This window comes from Hirundo rustica, chromosome 19 (assembly GCF_015227805.2).
Source record: "Hirundo rustica isolate bHirRus1 chromosome 19, bHirRus1.pri.v3, whole genome shotgun sequence".
Taxonomy (NCBI): Eukaryota; Metazoa; Chordata; class Aves; order Passeriformes; family Hirundinidae; genus Hirundo; species Hirundo rustica.
In genome coordinates, this window is record NC_053468.1 from 4,211,695 (window position 1) to 4,234,405 (window position 22,711).

The following is a 22,711-nucleotide window of genomic DNA, read 5'->3' on the forward strand; positions in this document are numbered from 1 at the left end:
GAGCAAGGGAACAAGAAATAGGAGCAAGGGAAGTTACACCTCAACACGAGGAAGATGCACTGGAACAGGCTGCCCCAAAAGTGGCAGATTACCTATCCCTGGAGATACTCAGCTATGCAGGCACAGCTCTCAGTGCTCTAGGGGACGCTGCTTGAGTAGGGGGGCTGGACTAGATGACCTCCGATGGTCCCTTCCCACCGGAACCATCCCGAGGTTCCGTGATCTCCTATCCCTGGGGGAAGAACCGCTCTCCCGGGGTATTGATCGGGGGGCGTGGGGCAGCGCTGGCCCGTACTCACCCTCCCTCTTTCTCCGCTCCATCCGTCGCCTGGAGCCGCGCAGACCTTGCCCGGTCCTTCCGTCGGTCCGTCCCGCCGGGGCGGGGAGGTGGGAGCGGGGCGGGGCGGCCCCAGCGCGGCGGGGCGGGTCCGGGCCGGGCCGGGGCTGCCCGGAACGGCGGCGGCGGCGGCGAGATGGGGTGGGCGCTGCTGGTCCTGGGGATTCTGCTGGCGGTGTACACGCTGCTCCGGCACGGGCTGCTCGGCGGCCCGATTCACCGCGCCCGCCCCGAGCTGCGCGGCCGCACCGCCATCGTCACCGGTGAGCGCCGGCAGCGACCGGCAGGGAGCCGCCACGGCCCCCGGTGCGGCCCTTGCCCCCTCTCAGCCCCGCGCTCCGCTCCGCAGGGGGAAGCAGCGGCATCGGCGCGGCCACGGCGCTGGAGCTCGCCCGGTGCGGGGCCCGCGTTATCCTGGCGACCCGCAGCGCCCGGCGGGGAGAGGCCGCCGCCAGCCGCATCCGCAGGGTGAGCGCCGGCACCCCCGGGGAACCCCCGGCATTCCCACCCACGGGACATCCCCAAATTTGCCCTATGGCAGCCCCAGGGAACCCCTGGCACCCAATGGGCAACTCCAGGACAATCCCGGGATACCCCCGATGTGCCCCCGTGGGACATCCTTGGGTATCACATGAACAGCCGCAGATCATCCGTGGGCACGCTGAGGATACTGCCATGGCGTCCCCTCAGCAGCCCAGGGATGCCCATAAGGCACCCCCAGGACACCATCCAAGACATACAACAGGACATCTCTGAGCATCACACGATTAACCCCCAAAACGCCTCTATGGTACCCCATGGCACACCTCAGGGACAACCCCTCAGACACCCCTTTAGGACATCCCCAGGCACCCTGAGGTACTCCAAGGTGGGGCACACTGTACCTCCTATGCTGGGGGGGTCCCAGCACACTGTAGCCCTTGGGCCGAATCCAGTCCCCAGAACATCCCCCTGCCCCTGGTTGGCTCTAGCACCCACCCAGGGCAGGGTACACCCTGGGTTAGCCCCATGGCCCTGCCCCAGTCCCCGCTGTGCCCACAGGAGACGGGGAACGACCAGGTACGGTTCATGCATCTGGACCTGGCCAGCCTGCGCTCAGTGAGAGCCTTTGCCAGCACCTTCCTGCGCCAGGAGCCCCATCTGCACCTCCTCATCAACAACGCGGGTGAGTGCTGGCACCCCAAATCCCCTCTGCACCCCCGGGCCACCACCACAAGCTGCCATTGCCTCCTCACTCCGCAGGGGTGAGCGCCGGGGGCACGACAGAGGACGGCTTCAGCCTCCCCTTCCAGGTGAACCACCTGGGCCATTTCCTACTGACCCAGCTGCTGCTGGAGCGGCTGCGGAGCTGCTCTCCCAGCCGGGTGGTCATCGTGGCCTCCAGTGCCCACTGCGCCGGCCGCCTGCACCCCGAGTCCCTGGGCCGGCCGCCCTCGGGGCTGTTCTCCACCTTCCAGGACTACTGTGACAGCAAATTGGCCAACGTGCTGCACGCCCGCGAGCTGGCCACGCGCGAGCAGGGCACACAGGTCACCTGCTACGCCGTGCACCCAGGTAGGACCCGGCTCACCCTTGGTGTCTGTCTGTGATCTGCACACCTTTGTGTCCTGGGTGTCCCTCTTTGGGAGGTGGTCTCCTGCTTTTGCAGCCTTTTCACAGGGAATTCCTGCACGGGGAGCATCTTTCCCTCACACAGTGCGGCCCTTTGCATGTGCCCCTGTGCACAGCGTCTCTTTTCATGGTGTGTCCCCATATCTCGGCGTGTCCCTTTGCACCTTGTCCCCTTGCTCTGTGTTTCTTTTACAGTGTCCCTTTGCACAAGGTATGTCTTTTATACAGCGTGTCCTTTTTCACGTCTCCCTTTGCCTGGCATCTCCCTTTGCTCCTGTCCTCGCATGGGGCGCACCCAGGACAAGCATGGCAGTGCCTGGGGACAATCACAGCCGTGCTGCCCGTGCCAAGGCCACCCTGGCCATCTCCCTTGTGTGCCCATCCACTGGGACACACAGAGGGGCACCCCACACGTGCCAATCTCCCACAGGGTTCGTCAACACTTCTCTGTTCCGGCACGCGCCGCTGTGGCTGAAGCCGCTGCTGCTGCCGCTGGCCTGGCTCCTGTTCCTGGACGCGTCCGAGGGCGCACAGGTGGTGCTGGACTGTGCCACGCAGGAGGACCTCGAGCTCCTCAGCGGCCGCTACTTCACCGCCTGCGGCCCCCGGCTGCCGTGGCCAGCGGGGCGCGATGACCGCCTGGCGCGGGCACTCTGGGAGGCCAGCGAGCGCCTGGTGGGGTTGGGGGCGGCGGGGGGACACCAGGAGGGACATCAGGAGGGACATGGGGAGGGCCCTGCTGTTCCCACGGCACAATAAAGGTGATGGTGGTGATGAGAGGGAGCCCCGGGGGGGTCCTGTGTGGGTGCGGAATGGGGGTGAGCGAGGGGCAACCGGGCCTTGCACACCCACCACGGCCTGCACGTGCAGCAGGGCTGGGAGGGTGACAGTGAATGAGCGTGCAAGGGGATGTGTGTGTGGGTGGGCGTGCAGAGCTGCACACACACACTCTGCAGGACACACGGCCTGCCTTGCACACCCGTGCGGTGCCACACACACACACATCCCTTGCACACCGGTGCAGTGTCACACGCAGTGCCTTGCACACTCACGTCGCACAGAGCGCATGCGCACGCCCCCCATGTTACCCGCGCGCGCTGCGCCCAACATGGCGGCGCCCAGGTCCCGGCCCCGCCCCCGGGGTGTGGCACCGACCTCCCCAAGATGGCGGCGCCCGCGGGCCGCGCCCCCGCCGTGCGAGGCGCGGGGGGTTGTGGGGGCGGGCGGCGGCGGGGCCGGCATGGGGAACTGCCACACGGTGGGGCCCAACGAGGCGCTGGTGGTGTCAGGTACGGCCGGGATAGAGGGGCTGTGGGGTCACACGGAGGGCACCCTGAGGGAGCTGGGGGTCTTGGCTGTGAGGGGATTGTCAGGGGGTTGAGTGGTCCCTACCATGGTCCCTATCATGCGAGGACCCTGAGGGATTTGGGGGGAGTCTCTAATGCGCTGTGCTAAGAGAGGGCTTTGGGGGTCCTGGCTGAGAGGGAGCTCTCAGCGATTTGAGGGGTCTCGATCACTGGGGGACCCTAAGGGAACTGGGGGGGAGCCTCATGGGAGAGGGAAATTGGAGGGTCCTGGCTGTGAGGGGACTCTCAGGGGCTTGAGGAGTTCTGTCAGGGGAGGCACTCATGAAGAGAACCTGTGGGGTGTACAAGGAAGGGGGAATTGAGGGGTCCTGGCTGTGAGGGCACTCCGAGGGATTCTAGGAGGGATTCCTGTCAAAGGAGGGTCATGAGTGTTTTGGAAATAGACAGGGAGACGGCTGTAATGGAACTGAGGCTCCGGGGTGGGGTCCTAGCAGCGCAGAGCGGTGAAGGAGGTCTGGCGACAGCAGTAGCACCTCTGATGCTGCTGATTTCAGGTGATGTCAGGCAGTGGCACCAGCAAAGCTGTGTGCCCCCGCCAACAGGCTTTGGCTGGGATTCCAGGAAACCATCCTATTCCCAGGAACAGGCTGGATTTGCCAGGGAAGGGGAGCTGGGTGTGAGCATCCCCCTGGGGCAGAACGCTGCAGGCTTGTCCCTGCAGTGCCCGTCTTCATCCAGCACATCCTGCTGCAGCTCCCGTCCTCACCAGCACATCACCCGGCCTCTCAGTGGTGCTGGCACTGCATGCAGGTGATGCCCACTGGAGATGTGGAATGTCACGAGCAGCTGACTGAGGTGACTGAGGCTGGGGTTAGATAAACCAGCAGTGAAATCCCCCATATCTGATTCAACCTGTAGCTGCTTCAATGCTGCTGAAGGTCCAGGCTGCCTTTTGGCAGACCAGGCTTTGTGCCGACAGGATTATTATTAATTCATTATTGTTAGGTGAATTAATTATTATTAGGTGATGCTTGGGCTGGGAGCTTCACTCTGTGGCAGACTGAGGCCATCTGCAAGGTAATGGGCACTGGTGGAAAATGCATGTAAACATCAGGGATGTGCCTCAAGTCACAGCTCTGCCACGCTTGCAACTATGTTATTGTGGTTTTGGAGCCACAGCCTCCAGCAAGCTGTGGCTGATCTGTTATCAGTTCATCTCTCTTGGATGACAGACCCATTACGGGAATTCCTGAGGAGATGCCAGGAGCAAGCTGCAGTTCTGGAAACAAATGTGCCCACTCTGGTGGTGGTTTCTGTGGAGTTACAAATCCCAGCCAGCAGCTGCCCAGAGCAGCAGTATTCCTTGCAGTTTTCCTGACCTGCAGTTCCCAGTGGGATCCAGAGCTGTTTCTTGTGCTTCCCTGCAAAGAGACCCCTGTCAAAGCTGGGACTGCTTGGTGAGATGCCACATTCGTGGGAAGATTGGGAAGCTGTGCTCCAGGTGTGCTGGGATGCCCTTTAGTCTCAAAGCTTGGGTTTGCTTCTGTTCAGCTCTGAAGTTTACAAAACACAGCTTCCAGGATGAGCCAGCAGGAATTTGTGGCATTTGCTTGCAGTTCCAGGCGTGGTGCTTTTTCCACAGCCAGGAGCTGCGAGCCCAGGATGCTCCTCAAAGTGCAGCTGCGTTTTAGGAAGGGAGCAGAGATCACCCCGGGTTCTGCCAGCTGGGATGGGGTTTGGAGCTGCCAGCAGACTGGTTTTCCTCTGCTGCTTCCCAGAGTTGTCTGCAGATACTTGCTGAATCTTGAGGGTGCCAGCTGGGAGCTCTGCAGGGCCCCACAGCTCCTCCGTGCCCATGTGCAGAGCGACTGCCGGGCATTAGTGGGAGGGTGTAGCTACGAGCCGTTGAAATTCCAGGAACTTGAGCCATGTTCCTCCAGGGAAAACCAGAGAGGACCTCCTGGGCCAGCATTAATTTGTGTGATACTAAGTTGGATTTAGGGAGAGAGGGGAAGGGAAGGCGAAACTAACAATAATTACCAATAAGCCAAAATAATATTAAATAAACTTTAGTTAAATTCATTTAAATAAACCAAATATTATTAGAGGCTTGCTTTTGGCTTGCAGTCTTGAATTGTCATGTGGTAGTTATTTGTAAGACTTCACTTTGTGGGAGGGTTTTCTTTATTTTCTTTACTCAGCCTGTGCCCCTTGGCCTTTAGTCCTGGGCCCCCCCGGCATGTCGGTTTTTTTGAGGAGGGTTGTTCTTTCTTTTCACTTTCTTGTGAGACACTCGAGTTCCTCCAGTGCTCAAGAAGCAGACAGCTGTGCCTTGGGAACGTGGAGCTTTGTAGCCTTATTTGGGAAGCTGCTTCCCAGGCACGGCTCAGCACTCCACTGGCACTGCTGTCCTTCCCCTGCTGAGCAACATCGACCTCCTTCTAAGAAACTGCACTGCTGATTGATCCAGCGGTGAATTGTGGAGCCCAGGAGTTGTAAGAATACCCCACAGGGCCTTGAGTCTCCCCAGATCATGGGTCTGACTTTTCTGGGAGATTCCCTTGGTGCAAGGTCTGAGGAGGCTTTGGCAGGAGCCTGGCACATCACTGAGCCCACCCCAAGCGCCGCTGGAGCTGGTGGAGTTTTCAGGGAGATACACAGAGTACCTGTTCATCCTGATATCTGAATGTTCCCATCAGACAAACAGGCTGTGAAATGCGGGGTTTGGGTCAGGTTACCATCTGATTAAATGCAGCTTTTGTTGGCTGAGGGTCAATCTGCTGATTTTGTAATATATCACTGTACTATTTCCACAGTGTCACAATAAGGAAATCTGTATTTATAGTGGCCATGTTGATCTAACAGTTCCTAAACAGTCTTGCCCAAATTTCTACATTTGGGGCATTTTCCTTCTGGCTGGCAAGGGCTGCAGCAGAGGAGCTCTGAGGGGAGCACCTGGACAAATGTGACCCGGGGAGGTGGGCACAGCCCTCTCTGTTCCGTGTCACAACAAACTGCTACTTCAGCAAACTGTTTAGGGAGTGAAAGGAGGAAAGAAATCAGGGGAGTGCAGCCCAGCCTACACAACTTTATCTCTTGGGAGGCTACTGAGACAGGTATGTCGCTTGTAACACCTAGAAGACAAGCAGAGGTATTTACCATGTCCAGCTAATCTGATTCCTCCTCAGATAGGCAGAAGTCAGCTTGAGAAGTACGCTTCAACCCAGTTCCTCAAATTTTAGTTTGGTGCAACACCCTTTGGGGCTCCTTGATGTCTGTTGAAGTAAAAGAAGAGCTAGCAGTTAATTCCTGTTTTGTGTAGGAATTTGCTGCTGCATGCCAGCAGTCAGGGGCATGTAACCCTTCCAGGGCTATTCTAAACTCTTCCATCCTGTTACTGCATCCCTCTTACCCCTTCAAGAACTGCTCATGTGCTATTTTCATGTTACTTTTCTAAGTTGAAAGCCTGAAATAAAGGATTTCCTGAGGCTCTTGAAGCCCGTCTTGCAAGAGACCTACAGTCAACAGTGCAAGAAGGAACTGGTTTCTTAGATATTATGAAACTAATATGAAACTGCCTGGAAGACCATTGCCAGGGAACTTGACAGTAGCTCACTGTTCAGCTGAAAGAATTTATCAAGTAAGTCCCTTGTTTTGGCTTGGATAATGGAATCAAGAATGTGCTTATTGAATTTTCAGACTGAGCTGGGAATGGGTTCGAGAGCTTTGAAGAGCTGGATCAGGATCAAAACAAACTCTGGAGATTGACCCAATGGGCTCAACAAAATCCAGTGCAGTTCAGGAAGGAGAAATGCAGAAGTTACATTTAGGTGAGAAGAGTCTATTGCATGAAAATGGAACGAGAAGGTCTAGGCCGTGGAAAGAGGAAAGATGTGGTGGGCAGCAAGAGCCACCTGAACCCTGATGGTTTAATTCCAGTTCTTCAGCCTCAAAAGAAATAGGAGTTTGTGGGAAGGAGCAAGCAGCTTCAGCTGGGTCTCATGAGCTTTTGCCCTATGTTCATGCAGTTCATTCAGTTCAAACTGTTTTCCAGTGTTGTGGTTGGGGTGTTCCACCTTTTTCACCAGGCAAAGCCATGCAGGAAACTTGCAGTGGCGCTGATGATCATCTGCCAGGTTTAACTGAGCGCTCCTGCAGTTTTAGGTTTGTCATTTAGGCAAGCCAAAACTCTTCCCCCACGCTTGGTTTCTCACTGCTTGTGATGCTCAGGGGTTGCTGAGAGTGCAGCGTTGCAGCTGGTCCCGAGTCATGAGTGCTCAAAAGGGCGCTTACGCCACTCATCTGGGATCTTCTCTTTTCAGGAGGTGCTTCTTCCCCTTTTTGAACATGGGGGAGATCAAGGTTTCCCTTGTCATGTGCTTGTTAAATCTCCAGGACTTGCAAACTACTCTTTGGAAAGCCTGTTAGGAGGAGGTGGACAATAGCCTCGGACCTTTCTTTTTGGTTTCCCAAAGGAGTTTTGGGGTAGTATCCCAGTGATTTTGTTGTGTAGCTTCACTGTTCTCTGAGTTGCTGTTTACAAGATGAGTTATTAAATATGTTTTTAAACTCAGTCTATAGCATTGTTACTCATTAAGTCATGTTCCTGTAGCTTACATCCAGAACAAGGTAGCCAGTGTAATCTGCTTTTATCTGCTGCAGTGACCGTCAGAGGCTTTTATGGATTCAGCTCAGAACTCTGAATCTTTTTAAAATAATTTTTGTTAACCTTGTACCATTTCTGCACATGAGCAAAGCCTAATGTATACACACAGCGAGGCCTAAGAACCACACACTGACTTCAGTCTGGGCCCTGCTTTAGGATGTGATTTTCTTTATGCATGCTTTTGCCTTCCTCTGTCTCTGCATTATCTTTTGTCAGTAACTGTTTTCAATTATCAGCCTTTTCCTGGTCTGTCTGCGCTCAGCAGCTTGTTTACCATGACCTGATTTCAGAATGCACGCCACTTCCTGCCGGAGAGGTAACTCAGTGCCCGAGTTACCTGGGAGAGCAAACAGCACAGAGCTTCTTCAGATCATCCCAGCTTTGATGTTTCGAGCCCTTGTGTCCCCAAAACTGTTGAGACTCACGTTCTTCCTTGCTCGCTTCCTGCATCTGCTGAGACCTCCTTTTATCTACCGACTCCCAAGCGATTAATCTTATTTCGTAATTTAAAAAAAAAAACAAACAAACAAACAGACAACGTACTTTCTCCTGGCTCTGGGAATTCTTGCTTGAACATGGGACCCCTTCATTGGGAAGAGGCCAAGCTGGCTGGCAGCTCCCTGGCTATGAATTCTCCGTTTGTGGCCCCGCACACTGCCCCGGAAGAGGCACGGTGGATGTTTGTGGAAGCGACTGTGAGACCCAGTCTGCTGGAACAGTGGGCGTATTATAGCTGGAAAAGGCAATTTCTCTGCCAAATCTCATTGTGCAAGAGGGTTTATTCTTCAGCCTTGCAAAGATTTTGCTTTGTTGGTTCCTTTTTCACTTGCTGCCTGAGAATTGAGAAAGAGGCGGCAGGACTGCCATGGAAAATGAGCCCTCAGCTCCTCAGCCTTACCAGGACGGAGCTCTGCTGCGCTCAGACGTCCAGCGTGTGTGAAAGCAACTGGCTGGCATCCCACTCCTCCTTCATGTGTTAGTTTTGCCGGCTTTTTTTAGGCTTTGAACAGTTTTCAGCATATAATCTAGCTCGGTAGACCGTGCTCTGCAGCTGTGTTGTGTAGCACCGGGAAGCAAATGTGGAGCTCGCTTTGTGTGTGATACTAAATAAGGTATTTCCTTGCATTTCCTGCAGAAGAAGAGGAACATCTGTGTGGAGAGGCACTTTCCTGTAACAATGGTGGGTTTAGGGTGCAGAGCTTTCTCGGGATATTATTAAGAAAAAAATTAACAGAGGTTCGGTGAAGACCACATAGACCCCGGGAAATAAAATACCTTTCCATGTGCTGCTGCTTTTCCTGAGTGCCAGGAACACCTCCCTTCCTGTTCTTGGAAAACAAGGGCCTGGCTGAAAGGCTGAGCTAACCGGGCTGACGCCCTCCAAGAAATGTTAAAGGCATTGTGGTTACTGCAGGATATTGTATCGTCAGTTTCTGTAACGCTTTCCTGGCTGAAATAACCTTCTAGCTACTGGAAAAAGCTATCCAAAGGCTGGCTCAGAGGTGACAGGAGAATATTCCTCTAGGCTGTGCAGCACAGAAGATCTGAAAAGGTGTGTAAAGAAAGCCTTTTCCAGTTTGTGATTAGTTCTTACTGAAATGTAAGGGTGAAGGACTGTAGATGGGGCAGATCTGCTGGCTTGTCAACCCCAGCAAAGCAGGCAGTGTGTGCCCAGTGTCTGGAAGCAGACAGTGTTTGGAAGTAGGCAGAAGATGGCTAAATGCTGGGGGATTGGAGGAAGAGGAGGAGCAAGAAGAGGAGAACAAGGAGGACAGTCTCTCCTGCGGTCAGAGGGCCCTGCAGGCACACTGGCCTGGATGTGTGCTCCTTCTGCTTCTTCATTTTGACCTGTAGTAGCAAACAATACTGGTCATTTCTCTTGAAAGGGCTGCTGGCTTCATCCTTCTCCCTTTTCCCTCCCACAGCCCAAAGCTCCCAAAGCCACTCTGTTTTCTGTGTTCCTGCTCTTCCTCTGCGCTGGCTCTGTCTTGCCTGCACAGATCTATCCCGCAGGGCTGGAATTGCCTGTTGCTCTGTTTGTACAGCACTCAGCCTTGCTGAGGCCCTCGGGCACTGCTGTAGTAAGAGTGATTATGGAGAGCAGCTGAGAGAGGGAATTCTGGCTCGATCTGCCTGAGAGTCAGCAGCTCCCAGCCCTGGTCCGAGCCAGGGAGCTGCAGAGTTCCTCCCTTCCCAGCCATGAATCCCGGGGCTGATCACTGGCAGGGTGCTCTCTTGAAAGGCAGCAGGTGTCTTGTTCCTTAAATCAAATATGTGAAAAACAGCTTCTTCCAGCTTCACCAGGATCAAATCTTAAATGTGTCGGAAGAGTTCTGGAGGCTGCCTGAATCATGGGCACATCCAGCTCTGAGATGGACCATCAAAGCATCAGACACTGTGCTACTTGCACAAGCCAGAACCAGGAGGTATTTTTTGGGAGCTCAAGGGTTCTTCCCTCTTCAAATGCTGACTTGAGAGCTTCTATGGGAATTTAAGGGTGGTGTAAGGGAAAGGAGGTGGATTTCTCATGTGGCTTTCCATAACAGTCATCATCAGAGTTGAAGGTACTTATGTTGATTCTGGTTGCTAAAAGGGCTTAACAAAACTAAAATAAAGCTCTGGTTTGAAATACAGTCCCTTTCTGTGTGTTACTGTTGGTCATAGTGAATTATACAAATACCATTTTCCAGCTTTATAAGACAATTCCAGAAAAGGTTGCCTTGGGAAAACTGCCATGTGAAGAGGAGGAGGAGTAGGAACTCCTCTTCTTGTAAGTTATTCCCTGTCTAAGAGCACGTGCATGTCTGTAATCCTGATGTCTCTGTGCTCTCTGCTGTGCTGCAGGTGGCTGCTGCAGCTCTGATGAGAAGCAATATGTGTATGGAGGCTGGGCCTGGGCTTGGTGGTGCATTACTGACACCCAAAGGTAAGGACACCCCTGTTATTTGGGGGCTTTTGGAGGAGGAATTTGGCAAATTCATCCCATTGGGGCTGTCAGCAGTATCTTTAGCAACACTGGATCAGGCACTGTGTATGAAACCAGGGATGAGCATCAGGAGTTCTTTGCTGGCTGTTGGCGTGGGGACAGCTGGGTGCCACAGTGCAAAAGACACACACAAAAAAAGAAATCACATGCTTTCAGCTGGAGTGCTTTTCAAACGGCCTCTGTGTCCATAAGAGGAGCCAAGCTCTGCCCAGCATGGCCCAACCCCTCACCCAGTAACAAACCAGTTTGTGGCCTGCAGTGCACCAGTGCCCCCCTCTGCTCCTCAAGTCCTTCTTTGTGAAGATCTGCTGACTTCTGTCACCTTGGGAGCAGACTGTTCCAATTTAAAGCCGCGGGATTTCCTTTCTCTCCCTTTCCTCTGTTGTGGATTTTGCTTGCTGCTGCTTGTCTGGTCTCTGAGCTGACATGCTGTGGGAGTGCTGCTGTCCTGCTAATACAGCTCTTTGTCTCTAGGACCTGTAGGAATGCTCCCTCCTAATACATTCCCCCATGCTCACTGCTACAGTATGTGTAAAAAAAAATAACAGGGAAAAGGATAAAGATGTGACTTTTGAGTTTTACACTGCGTGATGGCCGGAGCTTCTCGTTAACCCCTACAGCCTCTTCCAACCTCTTTTCCCTGTGCTTGTGTTGCCACCAGCAAAGTGAGCATGTGGCTGCCTTCACTCTGCACATGATGGGAGGTGGGAGAGGAGGGAAAAGCCCAGCTGGCAGATTCAGTGTTTAAGGGCTGCATTTGATCCAGACAAGCTTCATTCCCAAATTTTTATGAGACATCTTGCTGGGAGAACTGTTAATTGAACAAATGGTTCTTGCTTCTCCTCTTGTTCTGTGAGAAGCGTAAAGAGCAGTGCAGGACCTTGACCTGCCCTGTGCAGAAGTTCAGATACATTTGGGAGGCTGATTTATTAAGTTAAGGATAGGCTGTATCCAGTGCCAAGAACTGGATTGCCAGGAACGAGCTGTTATATGATAGAGGTCTGGCCATTATTTAGCAAATGGGGCTCTTGACAGGAATTCCAGCATCCAAACAAATCTTCTACTTTAAAATCCATATCAGTTCACGCCGTGGGATGTGGGGCTTAATTCTCCTTTCTCAAATGCCATAAGCTGTGCCCCAGATGGAGCCCACTGCATTAACATGAAGAGTGAGACAGATTTCCTTCTCTGAAATTAGGACATTTTTTCTGGAACTGCCAGTGCTGCGAGCAAGAGAGACAGGAGCAATTGTGTTGCTGTCAGCGGCATCCCGCCAGGTAGCATTAACCTGGGAACAAAAGGAACAGTTAGAACTGGCAGGGTGCTGGGCACTTATCCTGCTGCAACCTTGAGCACTGGGGAAAAACAAGGGGAAAAAAATGCTGTCCCTGTTTAGGGGTCAGAAGTAAAAGCAGCGAGAGAGACAGTGTGGTCTAATACGCCTCTAGGGAAGCCAAATGGTGCTAATTCAGCTTCCCAGGACAGCACTTGGAAGCGGCTTCTCTCCTCAATGCCTTAGCCAGGGGTGGGTAGCTAGGTCCCTGGAGTTTTCATTTTTCTGTCCTCTCTTAAAGACTGACATTGAAGCATCTAAATTACTACCAAAATAAATTTTTCTGTGTGCAAAGATTACTTCAACAGAGAACTCCAGCTGACACCAGACTGGCACAGATTCATGTGCAGGGTGGGGACGAGCCCCCAGCCTGTTTATCCTCATTAAAAGAAACTGCTGGATGCTGTAAACTCCCTCCCACGACCAGGGAAGCTGATTATGGAGCCCTGGGAGCAGGCAGTGGGAGAAAGGCAAACTGAACAGGGAAAGGCTGAAACCTGAAAGTCTCATCTGTCCTTTACAACGAGTGTCTTAACTCTCTGGTAACTGCTCTGTGTATTTGCTGTCCTACCCTTACTCCTCCCTGCTCAGAGTGTCTTTGGAGGTTTTGACCATCCTCTGTCGCTGCGAGAATGTTGAGACGTCGGAGGGGGTCCCACTGTACGTAACAGGGGTTGCACAGGTAATAATCCACCAGCTTCCTAACACGCTGTCTAACTGTTTATCCCTCTGTTTTGAGCAGCAGCAGCAGCAGCAGCAGCAGGATAAGATAAAAACTAATGGTTTTCTAACGGGACAGCTGAAATCTCCATACTCTCCTCTCCTTCCCCTTCTCCAGCACTTGCCCTGTGGCACTCCACAGTTAATAGGTAATGCAGACAGGTGCATTCCTGGCAATTTCCAATATTCAGCACTGCTGTACTTAACATTTGCTCCTGCTGTAACCCTCTCCTTGCCAGCACTCCCTCCATTGTGGGCTCGGAGGAGAGCAGAAGGGCATCTGCTTTTGTGTGGAGGCACAGAGAGGCCGGGTTGGATTCTGTACAGGATTTGGGACAGGTGGGAAGGCAGGTTTTGTGCCATTTCAAAATTGCAACTGTGCCTGGCTCTGCAGCGTTGGCTATGGATTCCCACTCAGCCCTCCTTCCTCCACATGGAGACACTGCCCATTTTGGATGTTGTCACCTTTGAAAATACAGCACAGAGACCTCAGAGGAGTTGCAGCACACAGGACTGGCATCATGAACCAGTAACGACCAAATATCCCTGTGAACAGAACTAAGAAGCAGCACAGTTTGGAAATTAAATTCCAAGTCTAGATTAGGCCTTCAGAAGGCTGAAGTCCTGCAGTATCTGATTAAAGCTGTGAACACATGGCAAAAAAATGCCTGTGCATGTCCTGGGCAGTGGGATGTGTTTTATCAGCTCCCAGTTTGCATGCCAGTTTAATTAGGACAGTGGCCAAGGCAAGCATGAACTTGCAGGGATAGCTTTCAGCACTTCCAGCCAATCCTGGAGCAACTCAGCGTGCAGGCAGCAGCCCAGGGCAGCCCCTTCATGGTTCAGATGTTTGACCTGATGTTCACTGACACAAACTCTGCCCCGTGGCTCCCTGTCCTGACTCCCAGCGTCTTTTTGGCTCATTATGGCTGACACAAGAGCCAGGCTTGGCTTCCTGGAACAGAACCTGCCACAGCCAAAGATGCCCCTTGTTTTGTGACCTGCAGATTGCTGGGACTGACCAAAGTACCTCGTGCCCACCCGGGGTGATTGAGAAAGCTCTGGAGCTGCAGGATCTGTTCCTGGGTGCCTGATACTCTGCAGGCATGGCCATAAAGAACTGGAGACTCATTTCCATCTTTGGGTCACGGAACACTGGAAAAATAGAGGGAGAAGTGAACCAGGTCAGGGTGTAGGTCTGTTGTAGGGTTAACCCAAGGCTTCTACAGCATCAGTGTCAGGTTCTGCCAAGCACCAGTGCTCGTGTGAGGTTGGTGGGAGCATCCCAGTTCTGTGCTGTGCTTTTAAACCAATGACACCACCCTGTGCTGCCATGGTATTGGGCAGCGTGGCACAGTGAGCCTCTGACAGACGGCCCTCTGGGGTCCCAATGCTGCAGCTTCTGGCTCCTCACTAACCCAGAAGGAGGGAAAGGGCCATGGGATAATTTCCAGTTTGGATTCCAGCCTTTGCTGATAAATTACCTTTGAGCATTATCTGAAAATCTATTTCCTGGCCCCAATGCCCTGTCTGTCTCCAGTCACAGATGTGGTCCCTTGGCTGCATTCTGTGCCTGCTTTGCATTACCTGTGATGAGTGCAGCAGGTAGCCTGAGGCAGGAGATGCAAAGGGAAGAGCTGAGTGTGTGTAACCTGGAAACGTGCAAATATTTTACGTTTTTTGGCAGGATTTCCCTAGAGATAATGACGTTACAACCCAGGTGTGAGGACGTAGAGACGGCGGAGGGGGTAGCTATAACTGTCACAGGTGTGGCACAGGTACAGTAACTCCACAACATCATTTCAGGAATGCATGTCTCTAATTTACATCTGGTTTTCCCTCTTAAGAGGTTGCTGTTGTCCAGGGAGAGAAGCCAACTGCTCTGGAATAAACCTTTGTACCAAACCACATTGTCCTTGTTGGTACAAACACGCTCCAGCATGTTCCATGTGGTGAAGGGGGTTGTGACTTCTCCTTCTCTCCCCAGCATCATTTTCTTCTGGTGTCTCATTTGTCCACGTGGCAAATGAGGTGTGTGGGGGTGACTTGATGTGTTTGTGGAATGCTGATGTGCTGTGGTGCCCTTGGAGCTGTGTGTGACCCCACAGGGCTGACCCATAACCTCCTGAGATGGTATCGAGCATTTTATTCCTTTGGATCGTTATTGTTATCACGTGGGCCTTGTAATTCTTCATGGTGAGTTAAAGCTTAAAAAAAAAAAAAGAACTTCGTCCCTCCTGGCACTAAAACTGGCGTGAAAAATTTTTGGCTGGAATTGAATTTTGATTCTCTACAGCTTTTTTCAAATGCAAGAACCTGCTTTTGCTGCTTGTGGCAGCACACCAAAACCCTGCACTTCTTGGAGTCTGAGGTCTGCTGTCCTGGTACAGTCTGTCCTTGGGGCCAGGTCCTGCCCCGGGGGGGGATGCTGGGAGGGAAATAGTTTTTGAGGGAATTTGGCTCCTCGAATAGGCAGCTGGATGCTGTGATTGAAAATTGCTCCTGACAGCTCATTCTGCAGCTGAGTGTACAAAGCAAGAGTGGCTCCCAGTGCATGCAGGGCTATGGTCACTGTGTGTCCGAGGTATGTCCAGGTGTGTTGTCACAGGACAAGTGCCTGCCACATTCCCTGTGGGGGCCTCTGGAGCCAAGGGGAGCTGCTGGGTGATGCAGTGATGTGACCAAAATCCCTCATGGTCCCAGCACCCTTGGTTTCTAGTTTTCAGTACTTTATATCCATCTTTCACTTTGTTTCCAGTTCGTTAATCCATTTAGCTGATAAGGTGTCACATAACCCCTGTGGTCTTTGCATGGTTGGCAAAAATGTGTGCACCCATGTCTCCCTTCACACTCCTTTCCTAAATCTGTAGGCTTTTCCTTCTGTATTCGGTGTTTCTCTGAAGCCAGCATTCCCTTTTGTCCTAGTTTTGGGAAATCCTTCCTGCAAAATGGTCTGGTAGCAGAGGGCTGGATCACCATGTGCCTTAATTTAAAAATGCAGACCCGAGTTCATCTCATTCATGTTATTCTCTCCTCTCACTGTTCATTTTTTCCACTGACAGTTAATTTTAAAGCTGGGATCCAGGGAATTGCCACGCAGAAAGCAGCCTCGAGGCTGCTGGGGATGTGCATGCCAGAGGTTACCCTAATACTGCAGAAGTACTTTTGGAGGCAAACGTTTTTCTGTTAAGGGCTTGAGGAAAAAAAAAAAAAAAAAAAAAAAGGGGGAAAAACACTCGGACAAATTATTCCCAGAGAAACAGCTTTTAAAGTGTTTGCTGCAATGATGGAAGTGCTTAATGTGCGTAAGGATGCTGTTCTTTTCTTGAGGAGGGATGTAACGAGTGCTCACCAGTAGCCTCCTTCCCATGTTGGCCGGGTGCTGGGATGTGCTGGGATGCTGCTGCCTTAGGCCACGCTGGGCTCTGTATCCTTCTGCAGCGTTTTCCTGAGCCTCCAGCTAATTGGATTCTCTGTGCTCACCCCTCCTGCGAGTGCAGCTGGCTGGAGCGGGGTGCGGTGCCATCGATCCTGCACACGGGAGTGCTGGATGGAGGCTCTCTGATTCCCTGCCAGCCCGGGGCTCTCCCTCTGATGGGAATGACATTTGAGTGTCGCAGTGCCCTGCCTGAAACCCTGCAAAACACGCTGAGCACAAATTGCTCCACTCTGGTTTCTTTTGTGCAGCCTTTGCTTTGGAGGTTGGGATCTGTATTCCGCACTGAGCCAGGCTCTCGTGGGCTGGCCGGGGCTCACCAGTGGAGGCTGGCTGGCTTTATCCAGAGGCTGAATCATTCCTTGCTCCTAAGTACTTCAGGGATTCTCCTAATGAACATCCTGCCCTGTGCTCTGTCCTCCCCGCAGCTCCCGAGGGTGGGGATTGTTTGGAGAGGTGGAATTGCTGGCAGATGCTCACCATAAATGTCACTGCTGAGTCTAATTGCTTTTGATACTTGCAAAAATCTCCTCTTTGCTGTGAGAGGAGCCTCGTGCAGGGCTCACACTCCTGGGTGCAGCTCCAGAGCAGCTCTCCCAACTCCCCCTTGTGTGGGAAGAGCACACTGCTGGCCTGGGGGTGTAGGGACAAGAAACCACTGTGGAATTGGCCCCAAAAGGATCCCAAGAGGCTTTGGGGACAGTGCAGAAGAGGATTGCCACACTTGCCTGAGGTTGTTTGACATTTTGACTGGGAGACCCAGTCTGGGAAGCAGCAGTAGGAAATAGGCTCAGCCAGGGTTGTGGCAGGTGAGTTTTGGCCAGCTCACTCTGCCTGGCGTCCACATCCTGTGCCCTTAGAGGATGGCAGTCAGTCCCAGTTGTCCTGCTCTCTGGCAGTGCCTGGGCCACGTGCTGCCGTTCGGCTCCGGAGGGATCATTTTGCATGTGTGGGCTGTCAGACAAGACTCTCAAGAAAGAGTTGTGTTGCTTTTGCAGCTGAAAGTCCTAGAAGGTACCAGGATGAGGTCTGTAGGCTGTGAATCCCTCAACAGTGTGCACTGGGACCCTCGGAGAGCCCCTGTACAGCATCTGTGCTTTGGAAATCTCTGAACCAGGTCCAGCCAAGGCCCTTGGGGCAGGACTCGGGATGCCAGCAGCTCCTTGTGGGACAGGAGGCACTGCCCAGCCCAACTGTGTCCATGAGAGGGTGCTGTAGGATCCAGAAAGCTGCGTGGCTGCTCTGGACCTGCCCATTCTCTGGTGTGCCAGGCACAGAATGTCCCTGAGCCCTCAGACTTGACAGGGCCACCAGGAGCTGTCGTCTTGGTGGGTTGCAGCTGCTCATAGCTGGGTGCTGTAGAGCACAGATCTCCTCTGCCTAACTCATCCCACAGGGATTTGTAACTCACTTTGCCTTTAAAAAGCAGCCCTGTGACCAGCAGGACCATCTTAAGACCCTGGTTTGGCTGGAATGGGGGCAATTTTACACCTGGCTTTGGTGTAAGGGAAGTCAGAACATTGCTGGGGTGGCTGTGTCCCGGCTCTGGGGATCATCACCAGAGACTGACCATGTGGAGCAGAACAGCCAAGTCCTGATCATGGCACATTGGGGTCATTCCAAAGGATGTCTGGGAGCTCCCAGCTACAGGCAGGAGACAAACCAGTGGCCTTATTGTCTCATCTCTCCTTCCAGGGAGCACTGAATGGAATCCCTGTTCCCAGATGCACCTTGGGCATGTCAGGCTCTTTCTCATTCTCTGCCTTTTTGGGGGTCAGAAAAAATAATTCTAGTGAAAGAGGAGGAAGAGGAAGGTAACAAAATGAGGTTTGGCCATGGATGGTAATACCCAGCTTTCTTCTGACTCTGGTGTTGGTGCAGTGGCTGCACTGCTATTTCAGGGGGTTTTGTAGAGTTTCTGTGAGTTGGGACTGGTAGGGCCAGGCTCTGTCCCCACTGCTGAGCACCTCCACGCTGAGCTGTGGGGGTTTGGACAGCAGCACAGAGGGCAGAGGCTCTCTGGCCTGGCTCACACGGTGACAGCTCAGCGTGGTCCCTTGGAGCATCGGTGGCATGGGGGCCTGGCCCGCCTGGTGGTGGTACTGCTGCTTCTGCTGCTGCTGCTGCTCTTGCTGTTGGGTGCCTGCACCTCCTGGACAGGCACCTTCAGTTCCTTTGGTCCTGTCTCCTGTCTGTAGGTAAAGATAATGACCGAGAAGGAGCTCCTGGCTGTGGCCTGTGAGCAGTTCTTGGGGAAGAACGTGCAGGATGTGAAGAACGTGGTCCTGCAGACGCTGGAGGGACACCTGCGCTCCATCCTAGGTATGGAGGGGCTCATCCCCTGGAGGCATCTCGAGTGACTTCATCCCTTCTCAGCTGGCTGGTCCCAGCAGTATCGCTGCCACCACGCAGCCACAGGGGACCTTCCTCTGCCGCCTGCAGAGGTGACATCTCCCCTCCAGCAGCTCCTTCTGCGTGGCTGGGCCTTGTGATAAATGACTTTTCGGTGCCTGCAGTGAGAGATGTCTGAGTCGCCAAGGGCCACAGGTAGCACGTGTGGGTGGGGGTTGCACTTGTGAGACTGAGATGTTGCTGCCGCTGCTGTGGCAGAGGATTACGCCCTTGTGCCCAGGCCTGAAGAGATTAGGGACAAACAAGGATGTCGCTGAGCTTACACCCGTGTTTTTGTGTGTTACTTGTTCCAAATAAAGTGTTTTACCTTCCTCCCCTCTTCAGGTACCCTGACAGTGGAGCAGATCTACCAGGACAGAGACCAGTTTGCCAAGCTGGTGCGGGAGGTGGCAGCTCCCGACGTGGGTCGCATGGGGATCGAGATCCTGAGTTTCACCATCAAGGTACGCCCAGATGTTGGGCACTGCACTCTAGGCAGAGCTGTAGGAGCAGCAGGAGAGGGCCTGGCCCTGATCCCCCTGCTGCAGCTGGAAGGCTCGGGCTGACAGCCTGTCCCAGCCCTCCGGGAGTTTCCATGACAGCCGCCACAGCATGTCCTGTATCCAGGCAGCTGGGCCAAGAGCACCGGGGTAGCTGCCTCTGTAAACAGGCTCGTGGAGAGAGCTGGCTGATAACCCAGCCTCCTAGGAGTGAGGGAAGATGTCGGGATGGCCTTCTCCCTGCCCTCCCTGTTTGTCTGGAGCGGCTGACATGACGTGTTCTGACCCTGGCCTGACCGCACTGAGCTTCAACGGGAAAGGGAGCGAGACAAAGTCACTCATTTGAAGTGGTTATGACTTCTCTCCCCTGCCCAGGATGTCTATGATAAAGTGGATTACCTGAGCTCCCTGGGGAAGACTCAGATTGCAGCTGTCCAAAGGGATGCAGACATTGGAGTGGCAGAAGCCGAGCGGGATGCTGGCATTCGGGTGAGTCTGGAGACGTGCTGGGCTTCCCTGGGGCAGCCTCTTCTGCTCCAACTGCACGCCCTGAAGCTCTGCTCTCTGTTCCCTCTCCACAGGAGGCAGAGTGCAAGAAAGAAATGCTGGATGTCAAGTTCATGGCAGATACCAAAATAGCGGATTCCAAACGGGCTTTTGAGTTGCAGAAAGCTGCCTTCACTGAGGAGGTCAACATTAAGGTGAGAGTATCCCACAGCCCACTGCTGTTTCCCTGGAGGGTCTGGGATGGTGTTGGTGGCTCTGGGACTTGTCAGCTTCCTCCTCCTGCATCTGCTAGGAGAGCTGGAGATGGAGAACCCAGGTCCGTGTGTTGCTGTGAGCTCCTTGCAGCAGATTCCTCTGCTGTTTCCAGAAATCCGGTGGGACTTGGAGAAGAGGAAAGGCTGGGAAGGGCTGAACCTGGAGCTGGTTGGGCTTAAGTGCTGTGGGAAGAGCGGCACTGAGGATTGGGATGTCAGCACTGGGAAAAGGCTCAATATAGCAGGAGTCGTGTCTGGTTTTGGGGTCCTTATGTCTGTGGTACAGGAGTTCATGGCCCAGACCCCTCTTCTCTCCCCCATGTGCAGACTGCAGAGGCCCAGCTGGCCTACGAGCTCCAGAGTGCCCAGGAGCAGCAGAAGATCCGTCAGGAGGAGATCGAAATCGAGGTGGTGGAGCGCAAGAAGCAGATCGAGGTGGAGGAGAAGGAGGTGATCCGGATGGAGAAGGAGCTGATGGCCACCGTGAAGCAGCCGGCCGAGGCCGAAGCCTATCGCATCCAGCAGATCGCTGAGGGCGAGAAGTGAGTGAGCCCCCGCCCCGGGCTGGGCAGGTGGGAGCACAGTGCTGCCCTGAGCCCCAGCTCCTGCGCTCTCTGCAGGGATCTGGGCTGCTGCAGGGCTGCATTTTCCCTTTCCAGGGTGAATAAAATCCTCCTCGCTCAGGCTGAGGCAGAAAAGATCCGCAAGATCGGAGAGGCCGAGGCTTTTGTGATCGAGGCTGTTGGGAGGGCAGAGGCTGAGGGGTTGAAGCTGAAAGCAGAAGCACTCCAGAAGTATGGAGAAGCTGCCCAGCTGGCTCTAGTGCTGGATGCACTGCCCGAGGTGAGGAGGGGGCAGCTTTTCTCTGGTCCAGGTGGGCTGGGGGAGTTCCCAGACTGGGCCAGCTCCCCTGGGGGCACAGCAAGGCCCTGTAGGACCTTTCCCAGTGAGCTGCTGAGCAGTTCCTTGACTCCCTGCTCACCCTGCTTCCCCAGATCGCTGCCAAAGTGTCTGCTCCCCTCTCCAAAGTGGATGAGATCGTTATTCTCAGTGGAGAGAACGGCACCTTGTCCAATGTGAACCGTCTCCTGGCTGAGATCCCTGCCTCCGTGCGTGCCATCACTGGTGTGGATCTCACAAAGGTGAGCTGGGCATTGCCAGCTGCTCTTAGGGCACAGGGACTTGCCTGGAAGCTTTCAGCCTTCCAGCGAGCCTCTCCTTCCCCAGCCCTGACCACCAGAGAGTGCAGGCAGTGCCCTGCCTCCTCTTCCTGCAGCCCTAACAGCTTCTCTCTTCCCCTCCTGCAGCTTCCTCTGTTCCAGAAAGCCACTGAGGCTGAGAAATGAGGTTGGCCAACCCAAAGCTAGTGAAGATCACTCCCTGTTATGCACTCAGACATCAACTGCCTTCTACACGTGGGAATTCCTTTTATATCAAAGACAATCCGAGTTTCGTTTGTAACTGGTGCCTTATTTTGTAGGGCCAGAAAGATGCATGTCCTGTCTGCTGCTCTTTTTATTCCAAGGCTGAGAGAGAATTTATTTTCTGATTAACTTTGTGTTGTCTCAGGCCAATCCCATCCCCAGTTATGACTGGCAACTTGTCTGGTGTTGCAGTCCCGGTGCCTTGCTGTTCTCTGCCCTGGGGTGAATACCTGGGACTTGGAGCAGAGGCTTGGGATGGGGAGTTTTAGGAAGAGAACCAGGACCCCCCTGTCCTGGGCTCCTTGTCCTCTCTCTGTGACCCTCCTGGGCCATGTCCCAGCCCTACCTCTGCCCACAGCTGTCCCTGTGGCTGGCTCTCCCTGTCCGTGTCTCACCCCCAGGGCCCCCACAGTGCCAGCAGCCCTGCCCAGGCTGGGTGGGTGGCAGTCAACCCCCCAGCAAGGTGACAATCCAGCACTAGCAGTGCGTGCTGCCCCTCGCATGCTTGGGGAATTTTCCCCTTAGGATCTGAAGCAGGGAGAGCTTCAGGGGACGGAGGGAACCCAGCTCAGCCCTGGTGAGATCTCGCCACCACGAATACCAAAAAAGTAGCTCTGTGCCAAAGCCACCCATCCCCTGAGAGGGCAGTGAAGCTGCTGTGGCTGCTGTCCCCAGGTGATGTGGCACTTCCTGACCCCACAGCTACTCAAGCAGTAGGTCAGAGGTGGTGGTGGCCAGCAGGACACTGAGGTGGGGACAGGCTCCTCCGGCACAGCCTGTACAGCTGCCCCTGCCTCCCTCCCTCCTCCTGCCTCTTACGGCCAGTTGCTTTTCTGCCTTGTGACAATGTGAAAGAGATTGTCCTCCGTGTGTGCCCGTCCTCCCCGCAGTGCCACCAGAGCCCTGTGCTGGCCAGTGCCCCTTCCCTGCGTGTCTCCATGCCTGTGTTCCGTGTGGCTGGCACAGCCAGACCGGTGTGTGAACCTGGCACTGCTGCGGGTGATGGCCTTTGGGGGTCCGGCACCCACAGCTTAGTGTCCCCACCCCGTGCCACAGGGCGGCTGCAGGTCCCTGCGGCGCAGTCCTTTGCCAGGAGTGACCCATGGCGGGTGCTGGGTGCCGCGGGCCCCCCGTGCCCTCCCTGCCGCCGGGGCGGGGGCAGCGGCGGTATCGGCGTTATCAGCCCCCGGCTTGCGCTGGCCCGCGGGCGGCGCATCGGGCGCTGGCCGGGCAGGCGGC

General features: G+C 54.1%; 2 protein-coding genes across 5 annotated transcripts; both read left to right on the plus strand.

Moving 5' to 3' along the window:
* Nucleotides 1–473: 473 nt before the first annotated feature.
* On the plus strand, nucleotides 474–2,707 carry DHRS13 (dehydrogenase/reductase 13). The gene is made up of 5 exons (XM_040082140.1): nucleotides 474–600; nucleotides 687–805; nucleotides 1,379–1,502; nucleotides 1,580–1,891; nucleotides 2,379–2,707. The coding sequence occupies exons 1-5, from the start codon at nucleotides 474–476 to the stop codon at nucleotides 2,705–2,707; spliced, it is 1,011 nt and encodes a 336-aa protein (XP_039938074.1).
* Nucleotides 2,708–3,163: 456 nt separating this feature from the next.
* FLOT2 (flotillin 2) lies at nucleotides 3,164–22,678 on the plus strand. 4 transcript variants are annotated; one of them, XM_058422970.1, is made up of 12 exons: nucleotides 3,171–3,237; nucleotides 10,766–10,847; nucleotides 12,832–12,900; nucleotides 14,648–14,738; nucleotides 18,595–18,718; nucleotides 19,133–19,251; nucleotides 19,663–19,776; nucleotides 19,869–19,988; nucleotides 20,376–20,590; nucleotides 20,708–20,891; nucleotides 21,044–21,190; nucleotides 21,356–22,678. In XM_058422970.1, the coding sequence occupies exons 1-12, from the start codon at nucleotides 3,189–3,191 to the stop codon at nucleotides 21,392–21,394; spliced, it is 1,353 nt and encodes a 450-aa protein (XP_058278953.1). In that variant the 5' UTR covers nucleotides 3,171–3,188; the 3' UTR covers nucleotides 21,395–22,678. The 4 variants fall into 4 exon arrangements, with proteins under 4 accessions (XP_039938181.1, XP_039938182.1, XP_058278953.1 ...); XM_040082247.2 differs by lacking the exon at nucleotides 12,832–12,900 and having other exon boundaries at nucleotides 3,164–3,237; nucleotides 21,356–22,677; XM_040082248.2 differs by lacking the exon at nucleotides 14,648–14,738 and having other exon boundaries at nucleotides 3,166–3,237; nucleotides 12,832–12,922.
* The last annotated feature ends 33 nt before the right edge of the window (nucleotides 22,679–22,711 follow it).

Excerpts from the sequence above, each read along its gene's own strand:
- DHRS13 (XM_040082140.1), top strand. The coding sequence starts at position 474 with ATGGGGTGGGCGCTGCTGGTCCTGGGGATTCTGCTGGCGGTGTACACG. Across the intron at positions 601-686 it reads CCGCACCGCCATCGTCACCG|GGGGAAGCAGCGGCATCGGC; the intron begins GTGAGCGCCGGC and ends TCCGCTCCGCAG. Across the intron at positions 1,892-2,378 it reads CTGCTACGCCGTGCACCCAG|GGTTCGTCAACACTTCTCTG; the intron begins GTAGGACCCGGC and ends AATCTCCCACAG.
- FLOT2 (XM_058422970.1), top strand. The coding sequence starts at position 3,189 with ATGGGGAACTGCCACACGGTGGGGCCCAACGAGGCGCTGGTGGTGTCA. Across the intron at positions 3,238-10,765 it reads CGAGGCGCTGGTGGTGTCAG|GTGGCTGCTGCAGCTCTGAT; the intron begins GTACGGCCGGGA and ends GCTGTGCTGCAG. Across the intron at positions 19,252-19,662 it reads TCCTGAGTTTCACCATCAAG|GATGTCTATGATAAAGTGGA; the intron begins GTACGCCCAGAT and ends TCCCCTGCCCAG.